The sequence below is a fragment of the Harpia harpyja genome, chromosome 10, assembly GCF_026419915.1.
Source record: "Harpia harpyja isolate bHarHar1 chromosome 10, bHarHar1 primary haplotype, whole genome shotgun sequence".
NCBI classification, from domain to species: domain Eukaryota; kingdom Metazoa; phylum Chordata; class Aves; order Accipitriformes; family Accipitridae; genus Harpia; species Harpia harpyja.
In genome coordinates, this window is record NC_068949.1 from 8,214,045 (window position 1) to 8,239,002 (window position 24,958).

A 24,958-nucleotide genomic window follows, 5' to 3' on the forward strand; every position below is an offset into this window, starting at 1 on the left:
AGCTGACCTGGGGCTGCTGCTCGGGAACTGACTGGGCATCGGTCAGTGTGTAGTGAGCAATTGCATTGTGCATCACTTGTTTTGTATACTCTAATTCTTTTATTATTATTACTATTATCTTCCCTTCCTTTTCTGTCCTACTAAACTGTCTTTATCTCAACCCATGAATTTTACTTTTTTTTCCCCCCAATTCTCTCCCCCATCCCACTGTGGGAGGTGCAGCAAGCAAGTGGCTGTGTGGCATTTAGCTGCCTGCCGGGTTAAACCAAGACACAAAAGGAAAGGGTGTTGTTTTATTTTCAGTTGCAGTGGAGCACTTTGCACTAAAATAGCCATAAAGGCAAGCAATGCAAATTGTTATCTCCTCCTCAGAAAATGTAAACCTAACTTTTAAGCATCATTTTCAAAGCAAAAAGCATAAAAACACCCAATCAAGATGTTTCTGGAAGGAGGAAACTCAATTACCATCAACTTTCTCGCCTTTAACTTGCCTTGATTTTTCCTTTCCCAGTTTATTTGGCTCTAAGCATGTTTGTGCCTGGTATACCACGCTGGCAATTCAGCAGAGAAATGGAGTTATGTTTTTGAAGACGTCTCTTCGTTTCTTTATTCTCTATTGCTGTAACAGCCCACGTTCCCATAGAAACTGAGAGTAAAGAGCAAAAGCGTGAAATACAGATGAACAGGTCTAAGCTGGCACTGTTATGTTTTATTAGATGTATAAATATGACAAACAGGTGCTGGGTACAGGTCCCTTTCTAATGGAAAAGCCAGGTAACGCTACAGCTTATCAAATAAATACAGGGCATATATATTTTAAAGACTGGAGTCATTGAGTGCTGACTATTAACGTATTCATACCACTTTCTGAAATCACGTCGTTTTCTAGATTATTCATTTTCAGAGCAAGCAAAATACTTTCTCTTCGTCTGCAGGTCTGATCCTGAATCGCCCAACCGCCCCAAACTGCTATCAATTCTCATCTATTGATGCTGAAGCTTTGCGTTGCGGGAATGGGGCAACAAGCACTAATTTCATGGGGGTTTAGGACCCTGTAAGGTGGACTTTATAATTTTAAATTAATATTGGCATATAGATTGAAGTTCTCTGAAAAAACGCTTCCATTGTAAAAATGGTTTTCTGAGTAAAGACCAGTCCAGATGCTTTCTTCATGCTTTTGAAGAAGTTGATGTGTTTTGAACGTGTTCCTGGATTTTTTTTTTTTTTTTTAACAGAACTAGCTTCAAAAATCTAGTGAAAGGGGTTTATGAAAGATGCAGGACTTCAGGAAAATTATCAATTTGATTGCCCTGGTGAACTGCCTATATGATAGTAGGATTCTTCACATCGTAACAAGATCACCGAAAATGGGAGAGAGATAGTAATGCGACTATAAATTATTTCAAGCTCTGAATAATTTTTAGAAGTCCATAACAAAAAATGATTGAATAGATGTGAATGTAGTAATTTTTTTCTAAAGACACTTTCAAGCACCCATATACAAATATCCTATTAGCATTTATCTCTAAGCACCCTTGTTGTGCAGTCTCCAAAGGGGTGACACAGATAAGCCCCTCCTGAGCCCCAGCAGTAGGAGGAGTGAGCACTTCCATCCACTACAACTTGTGGAAAATTAGGAAAAATTAAAATAGCTCAGGTGAGTATGATTTTTTTTTTTTCCCAAGCCGAACTGTGACATCCAACATTCACTGACTCAAAAGGGGAAATTCATTATCAGTGGCTCCTGTTGACTTCCTGCGCGATATGGCCCCTGGCACACCTAGAGCTCAGCTTTTTTCTGTTCAGCTCCTCTATTCAATGGCTTAGGAGATGCTGCAGGTCAAACAAACATTTGAATTTCTTTCCCCCATCCGTGTTCAAACAATATTGCAAAATGCTTGAAGCCATTCAGAGAGACTCACTCTAAAAGGACCCTTCACTCAAGAGACTCCTACCTCTGTGTATGCTGTCATCCAAAACCATCACCAACCCTTATGCATCCCATTAGGAAAGTGAAAGTACAGGACTGCTTGTTTCCAGCCTTTACACCTTCTATTTCTCTCCTGAGAAGTCTGAATATTTTTTCCATTTCCAGGAGCAATAGATGAGAGCTGTCCTGGATAACAAGGTAATCATAAAAATCTGCCTGCTTTAAAAAACAATAGAGAGGTTGAAACACATATAGAAACAAGAGAAAATACTCTTAATTTTGCTTCTGCATTTAACAAGTTCACACAAAGGAAGCTTAGGTTACCAGAGTTTCATTTTAGTTGACTGGACGAAAAGCATTCGATTATATTTAATTTTGGAGGGGACTTTGTGAGGTGCTGAGTGCGGTCCACGACCAGGAGAAGGCTGTTCCCAGCACTCAGTCTTGCAGGACTTTACCCTTTGCAAAGCCTGCAGCAATAAATGATGAAAGTAATTCTTTCTTTTTTTTTAAATGTCAGCTGCAATACTTAGCAGGGGCGCATTTGAAACAGCAGTAATACCATGCAGCTCTTGCTTCCCCGAGATGGGAACTTTGGAGCTGTATTTTCTTGTTGATATGCTATTTTTCACAAGCAGGAGGTCATGCCTTCACTAAGCACATGCTCAACTCTTAACAAACGTTTTCATGTCCGAATCTGACCCAGATGTAAAATATAACAATTCAACTATTGCATAGTTATTAAAATAGCTTATTTGGAAGCAGTGGGGTTGATAATGAGATCGCAAAACATCTTTCAAAGCTAAACTTAAGGCATTCATTTCCCTAAGTGTATGAAATCAGAAGGCAAGGTAGGAAGCCGGGGGAATTTAAGGAGATGGGTAATGTTTCAAAGCAGCCAAGTAGTTAGCTCCCCCCCCCCCCCCCCACCCCCCAAAACCAGCATCTGTAGGGACTCCCTGGCAACTTCCCTGCATGTTAAAAGAGTCACAGCCATTTACTGGCCTGCTGCCAGCCCATTTCTGATTACTGGCTCCTAAAAGAATTTCAAGCAATAAGAATTACATTTTGCCATCCAAGATGAATGATATCACTTCTGTACAGAAACAGCCTTCAGTGTAGAGAAATAGACCTTTGTTAGAAAGCATCTTCTTAAAGCATAACGGATTAGGAAATGCACCAAAGTCTGGCAAAGCTTGTGATTTAATCCGAGACTCCAAGTTCGGTACAAGGATCTGAACATGCACCTGTAGCTTCAATGGGTTTGGGTGGAGGTGCAGCACAGTTATTCACAGTAGATCATCAATAGCCAAGCAAACTGCAATTGCAATTCCACAAATGCTTTTTGAGCTCCATTGTATCAGACTAATCCCTTGCTTTGCTATAAAAAAATTATGTTATTTGATGTCTTGTGTAGAGCAACCCGACAATCGCACCTGAAAATGAAGTAAGAAAACCTAAGAGATATTAAAGACAGAGTGCAAAAATGTCTGCATGTGATGGTACACAGAGCAGATAGAGCTAGAAACACTTCATTCCCATTACTAAAATGAATTTTAAATACAGCCATGAATGAGGTCATTTTAACTTACGTCAGAAATTTCATTACAATAGCCCTATTATAAACTTCCAGGTAGTTTTACATTAACGTCTAATATAATGGGCAAGATCAGACTTTGATCTTCTCTTTAAAGGTTTACAGACACTGAGCTTTCTCATATATTCAAAATTTCACATTACCTATATTTTTGATGTTTTATCTTGCTATACCTACGTAAAAGCTGTGGGGTGAGAACAGTTTTCCCTTTTTCTTTTTTTTTTTCAGATGATTTAAAGATTTAGAGCTCAGCGCTTCTCAAATCACTTAATAGAGTATTCACTCAGGCACTGAGAAAATATAGCAAATGCAACCAAAGGCAAATCAATGTAAGTGGAGCACAGCATAGTCAGGATAAATAAGTGCACTGCCCAGCTGTGGCGTTTGGGATGCCCAAAGTGCTGCAAACAAGCAAATTGAAAAAATAATAATATTATCGCATGGCAGCAGTTTCTTAGGATCTGTCAACAATATTGGAAGCAACAGTTTTTTTTAAATAAACGTCCTTTACTCAATGTTACAGAGTAAGTTATTGTAGTGGCAGGTTGTCACCTTCTCGTTGCACCCAAACAGGCGAACGTTGCGTTGTGTGGGTCCTGCCGCCAGCTGCCGGCAGCAGTGAAGGCAGAGACCCATCTCGGCAGTATCATTGGCTCTTCTTCTACAGTGCCTCTTGGCCTGCCTTTGATTTAGTGCTTAACATTTGGCAAAATTAAGAGAAATCAAAATAAGAGAGTCTTGCAGTTGAGTGATGGCAATATAGGTGGCACCACACTGCCAATATTGCAGTGGTCCAATGTTGCTCGTGCTCACCAGGTAAGGATGAGATGTGGGCAGAAATCCTCAGTTTAATGTGAACCACATTTAGCCTGTAAGCTATCTATGGAAATTAATTTGAGCCTTCAGGAAAACTGATTAAGTAGTCTTTACAAGGAAGAAGGGAAAGAAGAAAAAAGGTTTGTTTCGGTGCAGCAGCTGCTGGTGGGATGGAGGTTTCAGCAGTAACTTTGGGGTTAAGGCTGCATTGAGTCTTTCACTTACAGTGGGATTAAATTTCTTCTATTTCACAGTTCGGTGATTGAATTTCATCTTCGAATTTGACACAATTACTGTTCAGGGGTCAACTGAATTTGCTATGCAGTTTTTGGGTACCACGCTTACTAACTTTCACAGGGAAAACAATTAATATTCACTCATCTTTGAAATATGGACCTCCACCCTCCGCTCTTTCCCCTCTCCCTGCTGTTCGAACAACTGCATACACAAACATTCCAGAACTTTGGAGCTATTCTCATCACATCCCAGCCTGGGAAGTTTCTTGAGTGAACAGGAAGAAACTTCTTTAACTGGCAACACCTTTTCCAGCACTGCCAAGACAGATGGTGCTCCCCCACCTCCTCCCCTGGTGCTTCCCTCCGGGAGCCCAAATCTCTTCCTCCCAGACCTTCCCCGGGTGCCAGCATCACCCGCATACTTGCCCTTCAGCTCTCACTGGCTCTACGTTTCCTTCTTTCCTTTCCCTTACCAACACTTGGACATAAAAGTGAGGTCTGACCCAACTCCTGTTGGATCTCATAGGAGTTAGTAAGGTACAACCAAGGACAACCGGACTAGCAGGCAGCTCTGGCGCTGGAAAAGCCACAAATGATCCCACAACTATTTCCAGCAGTTCCAAAAATCAGTAGCTCGCTATAGTAGAAGGATCACTGAGTTTTATTGTTTTATTTATAATATATTTGACTCTGTTCAAGTGCCTCTCTGTTTATTTATGTCAGAAGATGAAAGCGGGACAGAAATAGCCCATCTTCCAGTGGCGTAATCCTTACAAAGCTATTTAGATAAATCTTCAGGACAGTTCAAAAATGTGCTGGATGCCAAATGTACAGACCCAGAAACTGTGCAAAAATGTTTTAATGCTACAGACCTCTGTTTCCACCGAGCGCTACAGCATACAACTGGAACTGCCAAGCACACAGATGCATTCACCGCAACATTTTTCTGTTTCCTCTGGAATGAGACTCATCATCGTCAGAAAGCCTTCTACTGCACTTTTATTTCATCAGTATGGGCCCTAATTCTATAAAACAAATGCAGTAAAATATTGTAATAGCAGCCTGCTTCAAAGGCACTGATTTTTTTTTCACTAGCACTTCCATCTGACATCTGACACAGCCCATTATCCTATCAAAAGGTCAAGTTAGCAAGAGGAAAGCATATAGATTATTACCTAAATAAAAATGACCTGTTCTTAAAAGCTATTTTAATATATCCCTTATGAGCGATGCAGTCCATTACACAGTGCATTTTCTCAGAGGAAAGCAGCCATAAAGTCTACCTGATGCAGATCTCTGCATAAGTAATGCAAGTCTGCAAGCAAACAACAATTCACCTTCAAAAAAGAAAGTCACAATTTAGCAGTCTCCACTACCTTCATTTAGGGATATCACCCTGCATGCTCTCTTGATGGGCTCTTGCTTTATAAAATGATTTCTGAGATCTTATTTTCTAAGTAAACACCTATTTCTTACAGCAGTTGGGAAAATCCGATAGCCAGACTTGGACACAAACCACCAGTGGCTTCAGGATGAAATTATAAATTATTTAAGGCTAAACTCCATTATAAGCAAAATTCTCCAGCAGAAAGAAAAAAAGCTCTTGCATACCAGAGGCCAAATAATGCCATCTAAAATCTTGGTTTTTCTAAGCAGCCAGATATTTAAACTTATACAAACTTAAGAGGTATCAATGATCAGTTATGATTTCTGCACAGCACTCACCAGCTAGGAGAATTATTTTAATTATTTACACAGCTTAAAAGAAATGATTGTAACCTCTGCTTTTTATAGCACTGATGAGCTTTGTTCACCCTTTTTGCACATCCCATGAGGTTTCCCCCCCAAGTCTGGCACCACAGATAGCCAAAGCAAAAGCTAGTTCCCATATGGTCCCTAATTCAGAAAACAATTGACACAGAGGGAGATGGAGCCAATTATTACAGCTCTCAGGCTGCTCAGACCTTCCTAATGCTGTAAGCCAGAAAATATTTTCTCTTGCAGAAAAATTACTAATCTAATCGCACTCCGTGCATCAGTGAATTATTTCAGCCAAAGTTTTCAAAAGCTGCAGCCCAGACCTTAATTAAATCATTCTCTTTAATTGGTAGCTCCCGTTTTGGAACTTTTAACTCAGAAAATTTCCCTTTTGGCAGGGGTTAAAATCTTTCTTATCTTATCTGTATTACCAAAAGAAAACAAGATAAAGAAATAAAAAGCATCCTTTCCTAATACACAGGGTTGTTTGTTATCCACACAAAATCCACGAACTGGCTGGATGTCAAAACCACCATGTACCAGTGTGCTTGCAGACACAGCATCTATGTGCAAAGCTTTCCCAGCTTACCAAAACAGGAGTTTGCATGAAGATAAGCTAGTTTCTGCTGTGTGCCATGGCCCGTTTTTCGGAGCTGAAGGGCCAACTCCAGCCTTAATACATTTACGGAGAGGCTGGTCAGAACTTGCACCAAACAGCAGATAACCTACAATTACAGGCACACCAACACGTGTGACCAGATCACTGCCAACCACCTTCAGACAAACACTGCGATCAGGTTATCAATAAGGAGCAGTCTTTATATACAAGGTACATTAAAATTTCTCTTGGCCCAGATGAGGAGTGTGTTTCTGAAGCAAGTCCCCTGACAGGTCCTTCTCACGTCTCTGAATGGGACAAGAGTGCAAGAGCTTGGCTCCTCTCAGGTGACGCTAAACTGGAAGACATGCCTCAGAAGCTGATTTACATGCCCCAAGCACTGTTTAACATTGAGTCCGGGGAACCGGACTTGAAGTAGCCCAAAGCAAAACCCCACTGAAATGCAAATAGTCTGTACAGCAACGTTTTTTTCTCTACACATCTATTCCTCTGGATCTGTGCTACTTACTAATATTTAGACCTATCCATGTGCAATAAGCTTTCAACTCCCAGAGACAACTTCAACTCTTAAAATAAATCTCAAAGACAACCTCATGAAGCAAAAGAAAAGGCTGTACAGGAAGGAGACACACGTAGTGCCAGCAGCGACCCTCCAAGAAACAGCACCGAGGAGCCACACAGGACACGCGGAAATACTTTCTTTTGTAAACACACTGGCAAGGCAGAAACTAGATAGACTGGGGGATACGGGGATTTCATCTTGCAAAATGCGATACTTGGACACAGCTCGGGGGAAGCCTTCAACAGCAGATGGCATCTGCACACCAGCTACCAGCTGGTGGGAGACATCAGCAGCAGGCTTTAGTCTAGCCACGCACATAAGCACTTGCTTACGGCTGGGAGCCGAAAACTTTTCCTAAACTGGCATCTTCAAAAAACCTAGTGCTAAAAGGTATTGCAGTACCTAGTACCATTTTGTAAGTAGCAAATGAAAGGAAATGAGACAGGGCACAGTACCACCTTACTTGCTCGAACTAGAAAGCTATATCTGTACCTTTCTCATTGGAATAAAGTCAATTTTACCTTTAAAGCCAGGGTGGAAGGGGAAAAGTATGTACAAAGTATGCATATAAAATTGAAAAATATTAATAACCACCCTCTGTACCAAAACTAAGTCAATGAACTGCTAGGATGCTTTGTTATGAATAAATGTAGTGAGAGGTGGTGTAAAGGGAAAAAAATGACGACTGGCCAGTAAAATAAAAGGTTTGGATGTAGCTCTGTATTAAAACACAGCTCAAGTAAAGATGAAAGGTGTTTGGGGCCAGAGCTGCTAGGAAAGGAAAAGGTATCGTATACCTACACAAAAGTCCCTGCCTCCTTGAGTCCTATGAAAAGGAGACAAGTTTGGCTGTGAGTACCAAGATGTATTCCCCCAGGGCTGCAACGCAGCTGGAATGAAAAAGAAAAAAGCAAAAAGTGCAATCAAAATAGCCTACGTCTGCAGAGAGCCTGAAGCAACAGCATGAAGGCACCAGCGTCTGGACTTTAATAGGGTATTAATTTCAAGCCCCACTGCCACAGGAGATCAACATCAGCAGATAATTCTGGATGTGACAGTAGAAAAGGAGCGCAGGGACCCTGGTCATCGGAGCGGATAGGTTCTGCTTGGCCAGGCAAAGCCCAGGCAGCTGCCAGCTTTCCCAGCTTGGTGGGGAGGGCCACCTTGTTGCTATCCTTGTCTCTGTGCCACGGGAGAGGCTCTCCCTTGCTACAGCCATGTCACGGAAAGGTCGGACCAAGCTAGAAGGGACCTCACCTGATGACCTTCTTAGCAGTTAAAGTAGTGCGCAGTGATTACCTTCAGGAGTTCCTGGATGAGGAAGATGCCAGCACAAAGGATTGTGTGCCTGCAGGTAACAGTGTTCACTGAACCCTCACCTCACTTGGCACCAACAACTGCAGTAGAAACCACCTGTTTCCTCTTGGATTTATGAGAGCTGCAGTAGTGGCTCCATCTGGAAGTAATCTGCACTTAGATGGGTCTCCTGCTTATATTTACGTATCTCCTTCATGCCCTAAATACCAACGCGGCTGGGCCTGACACTGGGACACGAGCACTGTTCTTCTGAAACTCCCGTTTTCTCAGAAAGTGAACTGAATTAAATGTTTGCCTCCTCCCTTCACCTTTTCTCTGGTAAGGATGTAACTCTAATATTCATTAGTCAATGAATTTATTAACTCATCTGAATATATCCGAGGAGTAGAATATTAATTATATAGTCTCACAGATGATACGTTGATGATTTCTAATTTAAGAGATTGAACACAAAGAATGGATGTTAAGGAGAACTGCCAATCCCAAGCTTGCAAAAACCAGGGAAAAGTGTCTCCAAAATAGGTATTAGCTGGTTAAAGCTCATGTTATAAAGACAATCCCTGTAACCATGAGGATAAAAAAAGGGGGTCTTCCGTTTAGATGAAAGCCACAATTTTTGTAGTCACCTGACTTTAAGGAAACTCACAAAGTGGCACCAAAGATGACTCAGCTTGGGCACATAAGCAACTCTGCTGAATTCCACTGCTTTCAGTGGCCCAGGTGCACACTTGCTTTCCTAGACAGAGAAATGTCTTCTTGAGGGAAAGCTAAAGCCCTTGAAGAACAAACACAACTTTCTTCGAGGTCTGCTTGGCAGGGACTCCTGGGCACCTTCCCACTGGAGCATTGACATAGCCTTGTGTTGGGCGTCTGGCTGCCTGCGCAGGCCAAGAGCCAGGCATTTAGGACACAATCCAAAGGTGCCCATGCAGAACAGAGAGACACCTACAACCATCACGGCCAGTACGCAGATACCTAAAGCCACGGTCCCCCTGTGACTCCTCATTTAGTGGTGCAGGAAGCCCCTCTGCTCAGCTGAACTATTTCTGAATGGTGGTATGTATTTTCTTTGCCTTCAAGAGCTGAGCAGAGCTTGCTCATTCCTTCAAATCATGCCCAAGGGTAGAAAGTTGTAGGTCAGTTGTCTACAGCAGTTTGATTGCTAGAACATTTTCCCATGTCCTAGGAGGACCCTAACCATATCTTAAGGCTTGGCTGGGAAAACACCAGGCTGCCAAGAGATAAACTCAACAAAAAGTTGTTCAGACCTTTCAGAGCTGGAGGACTGTTGCATACATGGAAAGATCTTCTGACCCTGTAACTTCTGCCTAACATCCTCTGAGTCATGTCTGCACCGGGACTACCAGCTCTGTGACCCCAGAGTCATGCTCCAGCATGGAGATAAAAAAACATCCCACCAATGCCATCAATTTGGTAGTCATTTCTGCAATGAACTCCTGCCCATGGCCCAAGTCCTGCTTTAGGAACATGAACCCTGCATTGGATGTAGTCTAAACCTGTGCTTTTGCTGAACAGGAGCCTACAAATTAACAGGAATTCAATAATCACCTTGATAGGGTAGATTCATACGAAAATATATTTGCTGCCATTTTGCATATATTTTTATACATACAATTTCAGTTCCCATCTCTTAACCATGAGCAACTGACAAGAAAATATTAAATTGTTCACATTTTGGCCCTGAATGTGGCCACCACACCAGCCAAAAGTAGGCTCTGACACTCCATAATGACGTCTCACAACGATGTCTTTTGTATTTACTCTGCATGGTTACATCTGCTGAACATCTGGCCTTTGCATAGATCATCCTGATCCACCCAACACATGGTGAGACACGGGTATACAGAAAATTTCTGGCCATGCAAAGGCCTTTTGCCACCTGCCATACAAGCACTGAAAATGAGATGCTAGCTACAAGGATGCAAAAAAAGAGGAAAAAATAGTTTTTATGTGATTTGAGTTGTGTGAAGCTTCACCAAACCCAAATGCGCTTGATGTCTCAAGTTCTTCCCTTTGACAAACCTCCCCTTGGAAAAGATAAGCCCTTGAAGGACAACTAGCTGGAGCTAATTAATAGCTGCTTAAAAAGTAATCCAGGTTAAAATTTCTGCCAAGTAGACTTTTCTCCCAGAGGAGTTTTATCTTGTGAGATATAGAAACAGTAACTCTCGAGTGACAAAACTTTCTGAAACAGCTTACAATGCATCTCGCTTTAGTCTCCACATAACTTTGCCATTTTTTTCCTCTTCTATTCTTTTTTTTTTTTTCAAATGTGAATATGGTATTTGACTAATAAATGCCGTATCTTTTGAAAAAGCATTCCTTTTTTTGAATGTTTCTCCAGGCAGACAGCACTGATCCCTTCTGCTTTTTCAAAGTCAAAATGTCAATATGCAAAGGGCAATAATGTCACTGTCACCTACAGTCTCGAATGACAGGACCCAAGCATAGGCCTCTGACTTCTAAGATAAAAAAAGATGCTATCAAAATTAATCAATTCCTCCTTTGGGGGAACAATTCCTCCATCACCAAGAATCCTTTGCTTTGCCCTTCTGTTGGGATGAAATACTTGCCATTATAAAAGAAGAAGAAGAAGAAAGAAGATAAAAGCTCAAAAATGTTAAGGTCAACATTAGCCCATTGGTTCCCAAAATGAAGAGTTTATTCAAAACAGGTCCAAAGCTGCCGTCCCCTCCCCCAACACATTATAAAGCGCATAAGGGATCCTGAAAGCCCTTCCCTAAAACTCACAAAACTACCCTGAAAAAGCCTCCGATACAATCTGCATACACAAACGTTTCCTGTGATAATAAATTACTATGTGATACTCTATTAATAATAGAGCTTAAAATCGTAGATGTGAAAAGACAGACTATGAAATGGGAAATGGCAAGTCCTATTTGCAAATTTTGCTTGGTGCTAATGGGTTGTGGTGTAACCTTATAAAAGTTTCTGTGATAACAACATCTTGTTATTACCAAAACAAAAAATCCCCAGTTTCATTACCAATGTTTTCTTCCCTTTTGTTCAGACAGAAATCAGTATATTCCAAATAGTAACACTAAAAAAAAAAAAAAAATCTAAAATAATAATAGCACATGCCTGGGATACTTGGGACCATCTCTCTGAAGCTGCTTAAGTTAATTTTCCAACACTTTGTAAAATGCTTTGCATAAGCTGCTACTGGCATTAAAATGCCATGTTTTCAGCTGGTGCTAATAGCTAATATATATAATACTAATATATATTTATCTATAATATCTAATAGCTAGTTCTCTGCTGCTATAGCACTGTGTCCATTTGACTTTGCACTCTGTGCCCCAAATACTGGTTTTCTGGGGTGGTAGAAGAGGCTGATAGCCTCCTGCCTTTTTAATTAAGTCAACAAGAATTTTAGGGGACTTCAGCATTTGAAGAAGAAAGCTTACATGTTTGATTTGGGGCAGGGAAATACTATTCTAAACTAAAATGCAACCCTGGCGTGCCTTCTAGTACCTTAAAATAAATTAAACATCATTAAAAATGCATTTCAAGTATCATTCAAAGATGATAAAAAAGAAAATACTATCTTAACTTGTGGGTACTTTGCAATATTAGCAAGTCTTGTTCAAGAAACTGAATTTCTTGGGATTCAGTATTTACTTTCTGAAACAAAGAAAGTTATTTTTAATCAACTAACTAATTAAGGCTTCTCATTTTCTCTCCACAGAAGTGCCAAATACCTTTGTTATACACTATTTCAAACCCCTTTGGTTTAATGAGAAGTCACTATGTATAACTTAAGAGCAATCTTAAATTTAGATAGCCGCAGACCACTGATTAACAGTCACACCGAGCATTTGACTTTGAGAAAACACCTATCCGCTTCTTTAATGTGGTAATAAAAAAATCAGAAAAGAAGTAAGATTATTTTATAAGACGAAAAGTAAAATAATTTTGTGTAGAGAAACTTCAGTTTTCTTTTAAACAACTTTTGCCTTTGAATAATATTGGCTTATATTCAGTATCCCTCTAATCAGAACATGTTCCTCTTCAAAAGCTTTATTGTTGGTATAGAATCAAAGTACAGACAGAACAAAGTTTTCCTATTAAAAACAAACTGTAGATCAAAAATGAATGAAGAGTAGGGTTTTTTTTGAAATATTTTTAAATCACAATACACTACAGCTCACTTCTGAAAGGAATGTATATTTATAGTAAGACTTTAGATGAATATATTGCTTCACATCAAGGTAGCTCTAGTATTCATTCAAAAATGACAAACTCGATTTCCCATTTTTTGTCTCGGAACACATTTTGACTTTGTGAAAATGTCTCAGAAAAATCAGAGTTCTCTAAAGAAACAAGTCGTATTCAACAGTCTCCTTCACTACTAGAGCTTTCCAAGATCTGTAATTTCTCACCTTAAAATATTTCAAGAGAATTTTTTGAACATCCAACATTTCTGAGGAATCAAATGTTGTGATTAAGACAGACCTTGGGACCACCTGGCTTTGGGCACTGGCCTAAGGAGATCCATCTCCCTCCAGTCCTCCCATGTTTATGGAGAGAGCCAGGGAGACAGAAGGAAATTCATCCAGAGGAAAATTCAGAGTAAGCACCTAATTCACTACTTTTTAAGCTGTTTTATACTATTGTGTTGAGAAAAAGCAGGAGGTTTTTGAATTACAGTGACGTACCATCAATAAAAATGAGGTTAAGACTTTATGCCGAACACAACGAGCAACACTTACTTTGCTTTTGCTTCTGCATCTTCATAGGCTTTATTGGAAACGTCATCTAGGCCACCAATCAGATGTTTGAAGGAGCTGTAAAAACAAAGGGGCATTTTTAGAGGAAGAGTCTCCATTTGGGAGTCGAGCAAGCCAACGTGGCTCTTTGGCAGCAACCAGGAGCCATCCATTGATGCTGGGGATGGCCGTGACCAACCAAACCGGGGCCAGGGCCCAGCATCTGCTGGGAAACACAGCCTCAGACATGCTGGAAAAGCGGTGGAAATGCAATAACCAATGCCTTAGCTTTCTCATCTTAAGAGAAAAAGTGACCAAAAACACAGCAGAGAGAAATAAAATGGGGGGGCGGGAGGGGAGAAAAAAGCAGAGAAGGAAAAGAAAGCGAGGGCAGAAAGGCAAACAAATTGTCATAAGCCGAACTGCTTGATAACATTTAAGAGGAAATTTGGCTTTAATTGGGTTAAATGGAGTAAGATGGGGTGAAATGTTAGGAGGGCCTGATACACTTGGTGCTGAGCTGTCTTCCATACAAGCCGCGAGTAGCTTGAGCAGTCCCCTAACACCATTCTCTGTCCCAGGGGAGATACAAAGGGCATAGACATATTGGAAAAAGAATTAGAAAATCTTTTTATATCATGAGTGACTCAAACAAATGGACCCAATGACTATTTAATCAACTAACAAGCAACACTCCAGAGGAAAAAAAAAAAAAAATACAACCATTATGTCTTTGGTAGTGATATTACACAGTGTCAGAGACTAAATAAGAAGTAGAAATGGAATATTTTTAGTAATTTTAATAATTGAAATCAATTAATACCTATAACTGAAAATATTCCAGGTGAAAAGCATAGCTCCTACTATGCATTTCCATTATTCCCAGCATGTCTATCACACAGGGTTTTTTTTCAAGAAAGCAAGCACCATTTGCAAAATTAGAAAAGAACTAGGCTAATTTGAAAGGACAAACTGCTGCAAACTACAGTCTCTTAAATAATCTCTGCCTTAGGGTCACAGCTTCAGAAATGAAAGTCCTGCAGTTCCTCTGGCTTCTATATGTTCATGACACTCCTGAGGCACTAAACATAGACCTAAAGAACAGAAATGGCTATTAAGAAGTTGAAAAAAAATTTAATTGAAGAGTTGAAAAAATTTGGAAAAAAAAAAATCACCATTTAGGACCATATTTACCAGTTTAGGAATAAGAACAGAATATTTAATATGGCCCTCTCTCAAGGAAGACTTTTAGGATGAAAGAGAATTAATGCTATTCAGCAGGTGAGGAAAATACAGGGCAGGTTAATAAAGGTAACAGTTTGCAGATCGTTTGCATTTTTCTCCCTAAATCCCTTGGTTTCAGATCACATGACATTATGTAGGATAAAGAGCCACAGATGAACAACCTACTGACCAAAAAGCTCCAAACCCCAGCTGTTTGTGAAAATACAGCAATGAGCCAAATTCATCAACCTAATGTATTTGGGTTGAGCGGAGGGCAGCTCTGGGAAATGCAATATCCTGCAATGTATGAGGTTAACCAGGGTGACTTTGCACTCCCTTTGGCCTTGAGTGCAATAAAACAGTTTGGACAGTGCTTTGCCCAAGGAGCTTACACATGCCATACGGTCTTAAGTGGGTACATAAGTCTCCTGCTGCATCAGGAGATGCCTGACCCTAAGCAAGGCACCCCATGTGCACGCAGCAAGCAGGGACACGACTTCCAGAAGAACAAAAGGAGGCTTAATTATCTTGCTTTATGAACAGCAGCTGGAAAAAGCCATATTTTACCTATTATTGTAATAAATATGAGGCAAGAGCTCACAGCTGGGAGAGTTATTTATACTGGTTTGGATCTAGAGCTGCTGTAATGGGCCTTTTGTGTAATTACAGTCATTGCCGCTCTGGAAATATCCTCTGCCCACACAAATTCCTAGAGTTTTCCACTTTGTTTAATTTGTAATATTTTAAATGGCACAATCTAGGGAATCATTTACACAGCACGGGGAAAGCAATGGGAACTCATTAATGAGGAAGAGAAGGCAAAGAGCCCTTTGCTCTTGCATGGAAATTGTGTTAGGGTTTTTTAACAAGGCAAGCTGTAATTTTCAATATTAAGATGTGTTAATCACCAGAGTATCTTTTCAACCCCAAATTCCTTACCCAGCAGTGAAAATACAACAAATTCAGCTCATTTAACACATCAAGGTTTATCTTTCTTGTGCTGAAGATGTGCCATAGGATGAAGTGAAACTCTTGAGAGATGACAGTGAAAGCAAAGCAAGATGTGTATGTTAATGCTCACTTGCACCACAAACAGATATTTAGACCATTAAGTGAGACACAGTAATACTGTAATCCTCCTGGAATGCTATATGACATGACCTAAGGCTTAAAATGCAATCTAAAATAGCTAGGCTTGTTTCGCTTTCATGTGGTTAGGAAAATGTGGCAGGGTTAAACATCCAAATTTTTTTTGGCAATGCAAATAAATCTTTGTCTAGTGAAACATTATATGGGCAAATCAGAAAAAGTCACTGAAAGAACTAACAACAGTTTGTCTAATATCCTTAAGCTTTTATTAAAATATCTTAAGCAAGACTTAGGACTCAGCAAGATACTGAAGCTCACTTCAGTTACTTTTTTATTGCCTATCTCAACACTGTTGAAGTATCATCTTGGTCACAACTTCACCAAGAATTTAATCAGAAAACTTCTCGTTTTTTTCTTCGCATAGTATTCTCTTTTCATTTTTTTCTATTCTCTCCTCATAACCAATTTTCTCCATGGATAAACTTCACCCCAACTGGGAAAAACAGTAAAGCAGCAAAACCTAAAGTCTCCAATGAAAGAGTTCAGCTCAGCTTGTATAGGGTCAGTCATGCTAGGATAATACTGTTTTTATTTTATTTTTCTCCAATTTCCATTGCCAAAAGGGTTGATACAGTAACTTTTCTTGACACCTCATAGCTATCCCCGCTAAAAAACAAAATCAGCTTTTCAAGTACAGACAAAAATGTAAAATGCAAAGTGAAAAATCTGAAAATACCTGATGTATTTAAAATGTTTCCTTAAAATAACCTGTATCATCTTGATATGCGTAACTGAAGAAGACAATGAACAGAAAAACCAGCATTTAGCACTCAGTATCTGCAAATACCACATACTTTTGTAGCACTACTGGCCTCTGTCAGCAGCAGCTGTGCCTTGAGTTTTAGTGGCTCTTATCCTTCAGCTCCCCTCTCTAACATTTGCATTAGGCAATTTTGCACTCCCAGCACCCACAACATTTACACCTGGTACATCTCAGTGCTCCAGCAAAATATTGTTATTAACATAAATAAATCATATGGAAGAAAAAAAAAATCACATATAAATAAAAGATGAACCTGAATCAACTTCAGTGTAAATATTCTTATAGTTCAGGAGAATTGATGAACATTTTCAAACACTCTTTCAGGTTCAAAAGGTACATGTAATAAAAAAAAAAAAGTTTAAAAAGTTGCACCAACTTCTCTCTCAGGGTGCCAATGACAATCAAAATGTTAGGAACAGGTTTTGAACCTTTTCCTCCTGTTTTGTCTCCAGACAAAGTAGCTGCAAGTAAAGTGTGTCTGTACATGTTTATTCAAATTGATTTACAAAACAGATGGTCAAGGTTGTCCCACTTGTGTCTACACAATTTTTATCAGAAGACGTTTTATAGAAAATTTCCTAGAGGACCAATCCATCAAATTGAGCATATCATAATTGTTAACTTTTCCCCAATCAGTCCAACTGTATTTCTGCAACAAATCTAGTAACCTCTCCAGGGAAAATTCACTAACATGAGCCACGACAGGGCCAAGCTTGAAACACTTTGGAGGCAACAACATCATGCATCTCCCACAATTAGGTTCTTGCTAGAGGATGAATTACTGCAGTATCACTATAGGTTGCCCAGAGCCCCGTCCAACCCAACCTTGAACACCTCCAGGGATGGGGCATCTACCACCTCTCTGGGCAACCTGTGCCAGTGTTTCACCACCCTCACTGTAAAAAATGTCTTCCTTATATTTAGTCTGAATCTACCCTCTTTAAGTTTAAAACCATTGTGTCTTGTCCTATCGTTACAGGCCCTACTAAAAGGTCTGTCCCAGTCTTTCTTATAAGCCCCCTTTAAGTACTGAAAGGCCACAATAAGGTCTCCCTGGAGCCTTCTCTTCTCCAGGCTGAACAACCCCAGCTCTCTCAGCCTTTCCTCACAGGAGAGGTGCTCCATCCATCTGATCATTTTTGTGGCCCTCCTCTGGACCCGCTCCAACAGCTCCATGTCTTTCCTGTGCTGAGGACCCGAGCTGGACACAGTACTGCAGGTGGGTCTCACGAGAGCGGAGTAGAGGGGGAGAATCACCTCCCTCGACCTGCTTGCTGGTCACACTTCTTTTGATGCAGCTCAGGATACGGTTGGCTTTCTGGGCTGCGAACGCACATTGTTGGCTCATGTCCAGCTTTTCATCTGCCAGTACCCCCAAGGCTGCTCTCAATCTCTTCATCCCCCAGCCTGTACTGATACCAGGGGTTGCCCTGACCCAGGTGCAGGACCTTGCACGTGGCCTTGTTGAACCTCATGAGGTTCACATGGGCCCATTTCTCAAGGTTGTCCAGGTCCCTCTGCATGGCATCCCATCCCTCAGGCATGTCAACTGCACCACTCAACTTGGTGTTGTCTGTAAATTTGCTGAGGGTGCACTCAATCCCACAGTCTATGTCACTGATGAAGATACTAAACAGTACTGGTCCCAACATAGACCCCTGAGGGACACCAATTGTCACTGATCTCCATCCAGACATTGAGCCATTAACCACTGCTCTCCAGATGCGACCATCCAGCCAATTCCTTACCCACCAAACAGTCCATATCTCTCCAACTTAGAGAAAAGGATGTTCAACTCGCGCGTTGTTCATGAGCAACATTTATTCATTCACATGGGAATGAAAGGTGGCATAATCTGATGTTAAACCTTAGCAAAGTCAGCTGAAATTTCTCCTACAGCTTGGTTGGAGCTGAATGATCAGCTTCATCTTACCTCCTGCATGGTGAAGACTGCTGATGAAGCCAGGGAGCGTTAAGGACCAAATCCCACTGAAATTCATCATTATGGTAAAAGAAGGGACTTAAAAAAGATAAGTGCAAGACAGAAAGAATGTCAGTGTTGTCCTTTGTAACAAATATTTTCAGGACAAGGACAAGTGGGAACAAAATGGCTTAAAGTCTGTGGGACACATCAAATGCTTGCTGCACTGCCAGTCGTTTTCTTTGTTATATCTCGACTCTGCTTGTTTCTACATCAGAAAAGGATGCTGAAAATCCATTGTTGCAAAGCACGTCTACATAGATTTGCAAGAAATAGCTATATGACTTCTTGGGCATCTTTGAGGTGTTTTTGTGACTGTAAAGGCCTTCTTGTTTCACGAGGAAATTAAAAAGCAAGGCAGCACTGACATTATGAGAGTTTGGTAATTAAAGACCCACCATGGACTACAGTTTGGCTTTCCTCATAGTATTTACAACTGTCACTGCTTCACCCCTGTACCATTTTAATACGTAATTTTTGAATTTCAGAAATTATTTTAGGCAACCCATTTCATCTTTTCATGCTTAAGCAATGTCCCATCTCAAACCCAGCTCACCCAGATCTTGCTTGGTGGCCTGGCTGATGCCTAGAAAGAAAGCTTCCCGTATTATTACCCTCAAAACCCTCCAGCAACTAAAACAGCCCTGCAATTGCTCATAATATTGCCAAATCCAGAGACCAGTCTTCCATCCCTCTTAGGAATAACTTGCTGTGATACCAAGGTGTGACTCTTACAGTTCAAGTGGTAACTACATGGGAGTATGGCAGCTGTATTGGCAGTGTGGCTCTCAGGTGTTGTGGAACAATCTTTTGATGTCTTGGGAAGACTCTTACAAGGAAGCTGGGAGAGTCACCCTGATGGCAAGATAATGCCAATGGGTAATATTAACCCCTACTGTCAGTAAGACTGAAATTCTGCAGTTTCTCAGGGAAATGGATTGACCATTAAGAAAACGATATTTTCCCATAACTTGTTCTTTGAAATTCCAATATCAATTTTGCTGAAATGTTTCAGATCGAGACACACACAGAGCATGAAAATTGCTGCTTCAATAGTTACATTTGATTAAGCAAAGAGCTTGTCTTGTAATAGAAATTATGAGGCAACCTTAATGACATGCATCACTCCTCCTTCTGTGCAGAACAGCTTCCAACTGTTGGTAAAGCTGACTTCCAGTTTCCATTGCTACCGTGCGTATAACTCAATGTGAACATTTACCATGACCACCGTAACAAACCAAATGTAATATTCTGTGTATCTGGATATAAAGAAATGCTATTTTTCCTCATTAACAGAACAGTGTCTGCACAATTTTTCAAATTCACAGAAGCCTTAGTAGATTTTCTCGATATTAAAATTAGCTTCTACAGTTATTTGCATGCCTATAAAATAATCATCTAGGAGAAGAGCTATCACAAAAAGTCAGAACTGGTCAGGACACAGGACAACCTTCCTTGAACTATAAATAGTGCTATAAATAGCATTACTTTTCTTGCACTATAAATAGGATTCTTATAAATAGCATTACACTGCTACTAATTGCAGAGCATTACTAGAATCTCTGGTATAGATTAACTACAGCTCCCTCAGTTAAATTTAACTTGTACTTTCTTACTATTTCAAAGGCATTATATACTGAGGAAAAGGCACAAGAGACAAGCAAAGAAACAGTCTGTAAAATGATCAGGAATGACTGACTCTGCAACTACTAGTTATTTGGGGTTTTTTAATGCTTACAGTGCAAAACAAAAATATCCCTTACAGAAGTGTTCAGAAAAAATGCATAAATTACTTGTTGCTTTGTATGTTTCTGAACTAATGCTTGCTAAATTATCTAATTATGTCAACTCTTCTTCTCTTTGCCCCACAGAATGATAAGGGGTAGTGTGTCTTTTATCTACCAGGCTACCTTGCTTGTGTATGTGAAAGCAAGCCACTCGGCTGACAGTCCTGAAGTTCACCATCTGTTTTCAAAGGATAGACCATATTTTTTTTTAATTGATCATAAACAAACTAACATATCAGAAGACCTAGGATTATTCCCCAGTTCAGCCATTACAGAACATTAGATTTCTAGAAATGAAGGACTGTAAGAAATCTCAAGGGCTAACTGAATACAAAACACTTGTATTAAAGTAGGATTGAGTGTATGTAGATCATCCCTACAAGATACTTGAGCATCTCTCATATATCTCATCAGAATATAAGAAGCGCTTCAGAGGTCACTCCTAACCCAGTGTCCAACCTTTGATGGTGTCTTGCATCAAGACAATGTGCTCAGGGAGGAGTTCAAGGACAGAGCAACCATTTGTGATATTTGCCTTGGTACTCTCCTATGCACCTCCAAAACTTCCTAGCCCGGAGGTAGGTCCTACATATTTAGTAAGTCCAAAGGATTTATTTTCCTTTTGAACACTTGCAAACTCTTGTTTTCCTGCAGCTCCGTGACCAATCCCTGTGTGAAAAGCTGCCTCCTTTTGGCTTTCACCTCCCTCCTGCAGGTTTCTTTGAGCTCTTGCACTGGGGGAAGCAGTGAAAAGTCAATCCCCATTCATCCTATCTATGTCTCTTGTGGTTTCACAGACCTATAGTACGTTCCCTTGGAAGGATTCCTGTGGAAGCTTTGTCCCTACGTTTTGATGGTCTATGCCAGTACTTCACTGCTCTCACAACTGGAAAACCACCTCAAGACTCATGTTGAATTTTCAAGGTGATGCTGATTTTTTTAAATCCCATTCCCAACAATTGTAGAGAGCAGTTGAATTTGCAGCACTGTTTTCTGGAGCCCAGGCATTTCTTTTCTAGATTAACCCCCCCCAATTCCTTCAAGCTCCCTCTGTAAGACGTGATTTTACTCTTCTGATCTCCTCTATCTCCTTTGAGCTGCAGAGCTTCAAGCAGGGTTACGTCCTTTGGACGAGGGCTCTCCATCCCCATAGGGACTAGAATAACATCTTGCTCTAACATTTGCCAGAATGACAATGCCTTTCATGACAATGCCTTTCATGACATTTTGCCAACTCAAACTCAATCTGTGTTCCACCCTTAATGCCTGGATCCTTTTCCACAGTAATGCTATCTCCCCATTTATTTCCATTTTGTCTTTCTGCGCTTCTTAATTGTCTGCATTTGTCACTACTGAGTTTTATGTTATTGATTTAGGGGGACCCTCCCTCTCCTTCATCAAGGACACACATATACTGTGACTGTACTACTAAAAATTAAATTACCTCTCTGGAGAAAATGATCAAAGGCTCTAGTTAAAAACTGTAAAAGGTATGAACTGGAGATACACCCCACCCCAAGGCAGGAAAATTATGTACTTACTCTCTGTCTATGACCAGACAAGTTACCGCTTCAGCTGCAATGACGTTGGCTGTTCTGACATCTTCCCTGAAAGAAAAAAATATATTTCTTAAGTAAGCTGTATTATTTTCATGACAATCTTTTTATTTCCAAACATACAGCATTCTTAAAGCACTTCAAGAATAAATTTCTGGGTTTCACAGCTTTTCCCTATGTTGATTTGATGCTCATCATCTGTACAGGCTTCAAGCACACAAAAGCTAAAACCCACACATGAACAGAAGGAAAGAAACAGGCTACCCTTGTAAATAAGACATCCAACCACGCATCAGCCCATGCTTTTCATCAGTTTTAGGCAAAAACTCATTTCTTACTATGCACGTTTGTGCATAGAAACACTTTTATCAAAATATTAGCTATTTGCATAGATTCATTTATGAACATTTAGACTTCTGCTTATGTCCTTCTCCCCAAAAACCTACTTAGTATCTCAGTGTCAAAACATGAAGCATCTAGTTAAGTAGGACGTCAGCTCTGCTACTCAAAGCAGGTACAATGTATACAGTAGGCTATAGGACTCGCTATGCATTTGCTATCTGAGCACGGAGGAGGCTGGGATTGTGCCTACAAAAGGGACACAATTAGGACGGAGCTTTTGAAAGGTCCTGGCAATAAAACACTGTGCTGGTACTTTTCACCAGCTCTTCAGAAATTAAAAATATTGCACTTCAAATTTTTTCTGTATCTTCATTACCAAATGCTTTGTGTTCTCCCTTTCACTGCCCCACTGCGAATTTGGCCGTGGCCAGTCCAAGCTATAAAATGTGAATTTAATTTATTTTAATGAGACCGATTCAGTGTTTCGTCAGGGTTTAAGAGATGCCGTTGCATTTTCTGTGTTGGCCAAACAAATGTACAGGATTCAGAGATGCTGTTTTATTCAAATTCTCTCCAAACTTTTCCCTGTATGAAGGGTAAGTGGATTACAGGCAAAAGAGACCCACCTCTTTTAAACACGCCTAATTCATTTAGACTAGAAAACCACTGTACATTTCCACTGAAGCAGAAAATGAGATTTAAAAAAGCTGTTAGAAATAGCAGTTCCGCTGTTTAAAGATTGGAGGTATTAAAGAAGTAATATAGTAAAAAAAAAAGGGTGGTGCATGTGCACTCATACAGGAATATGCACTCTCCCTTTAAGGTAACTTTAATTAACTTTAATTACTTTTGAGCTATCTTTAGTATCTTTAAAACAGAGCAAGCAGAAATACCAATGAAAGAAACATTAACATTCAAGCCTACATTCAAATGCTGTCATTGAGTCTATTTTCAATGAAATTAAGTGGGTATTGGTGCTAATTTATCCATACTGATAAACAAAATCAGGATAATTTAAAGCAAGTAGAAAGAAGTAGCCAAATAGCAGTAGAAAATTATCTCTATTAACTTCTAAAACTTTGGTAAATATAGAGAAGATAAGGAATGATAATATTTAATATCCCATTAAGTTGCTGTAGCCAACTTTTGACAGTATATTAATACATTAAAATGAGTATGCAAACTTTTTGGTTCATTAATTCCAGTTAAAACTTAACATATTGTCCCATTATCTCAGATGCCTTTCTGCCACAAAAAGACTGTTTATACCTTTATAGTTACAGACCTGATTATAGTTACTATATTATAGTTATATGACTACAGATAAGTAAAACAGCTATTGGTGGCTTCAGTTCAAACATTCTAAATAAACCTTAACATTGGAGATTAAAACACACAAGTAACTGTTACAGTTTCCACTATCTTGTACTTAATACATCTTTTTAATCAGCATGAAATTAATGTAGAATGAAGGCACTTTCCTCAAGGGCATTTCACTTTGCACAAACACCCGAACCAGAGGGACGGCAGGGTTTTTGTAATGCAGAAAGTCACGCAATTCTGAGGTTTCCTTATGTTCTGCACGAGTAGAAATAACTGGTAAGTCAGGGAAAAAACAGGGGTTTTTAATGGATGATAAAGTGGCTCACATATGAAGTATTAAGTCAAGAAATCACTGTCTTTGGGTATCTCCAAACCCATCCTCCACATCCTTGCATACAACCCCCCCGCTGCCACTGCTGCGGGACCCTTGTCCCGCAAATACCGAACGAAGGGACTGACAAGGGAAAGCAGCTTTCCATTTCCACAGTCTAAATCGATTGTAAGTGGGTTTATAAACCTTGCATGCTCTCGTGTTAGGGGGTGTTTACCAATCAGGCTGCAAGCAGGATTAAAAATCTCATGAAATTTCTAAAAACAGAAGGAAAAAAATCAATGTCTTTTCAGTTCCATACATATGTTAAACCTTTACGTGCATCAGCTGTCAAATACAAGACATACTCAGACTTCCAAACACTGCCAACACCTCACATAGGCTTAAGAATGACACACATACCTAGGGCCATGCCACTGATCTACAAATTAACCTCAGTCACCTTCAAGCAAAACAAATTGTCAGTCCATGGTTTAAAATGTAACAATTCGACAGGCAGCCACCAGCTAAAGCACATGGTATTAAATGCAACAAGTAATTATTTGAAGTGCATGGCATTAAATGCAACAAGTAATTACTAGAAGCGCACAGCATTAAATGCAAAAGTAATTACTAGAAGTACAGGGCATTAAATGCAACTAGTAATTACTAAAAGTGCACGGCACTAAATGCTGAAGTAGCTATTAGAAGTGCAGGGCATTAAATGCAACAAGTCATTATTACAAGTGCACACCATCAAATGCCACAAGGAATTATGTGAAAGGCTTGCTTGCGAGCACTGACTCAGACGCTTTCTGGACTTCGTCGCAGGAGTACTCATCGCTGCTCCCTGAGAAACAGCACTCTTCGTCAGAGGAATTGCCTTCACTCTCCGAATACTCCATCGCTACTGTTTGCCTCCACCATTTCCTCCTGG

General features: G+C 40.1%; 1 protein-coding gene across 3 annotated transcripts in view; it reads right to left on the reverse strand.

Annotated features, from left to right (window-relative positions):
* The window catches only part of PRKG1 (protein kinase cGMP-dependent 1), a 534,317-nt gene that overhangs the window by 60,890 nt on the left and 448,469 nt on the right, over nt 1–24,958 (reverse strand). For 2 of the 3 annotated variants that reach the window (XM_052799366.1, XM_052799365.1), the window contains exons 8-9: nt 22,032–22,097; nt 13,590–13,664 (exon numbers count right to left, since the gene is read on the reverse strand). In XM_052799366.1, coding sequence (XP_052655326.1) covers nt 13,590–13,664; nt 22,032–22,097 — 141 coding nt within the window. Of the gene's footprint in view, nt 1–13,589; nt 13,665–22,031; nt 22,098–24,825; nt 24,944–24,958 lie in introns of those variants that run through there. The other variant, XM_052799367.1, reaches the window with a different exon arrangement.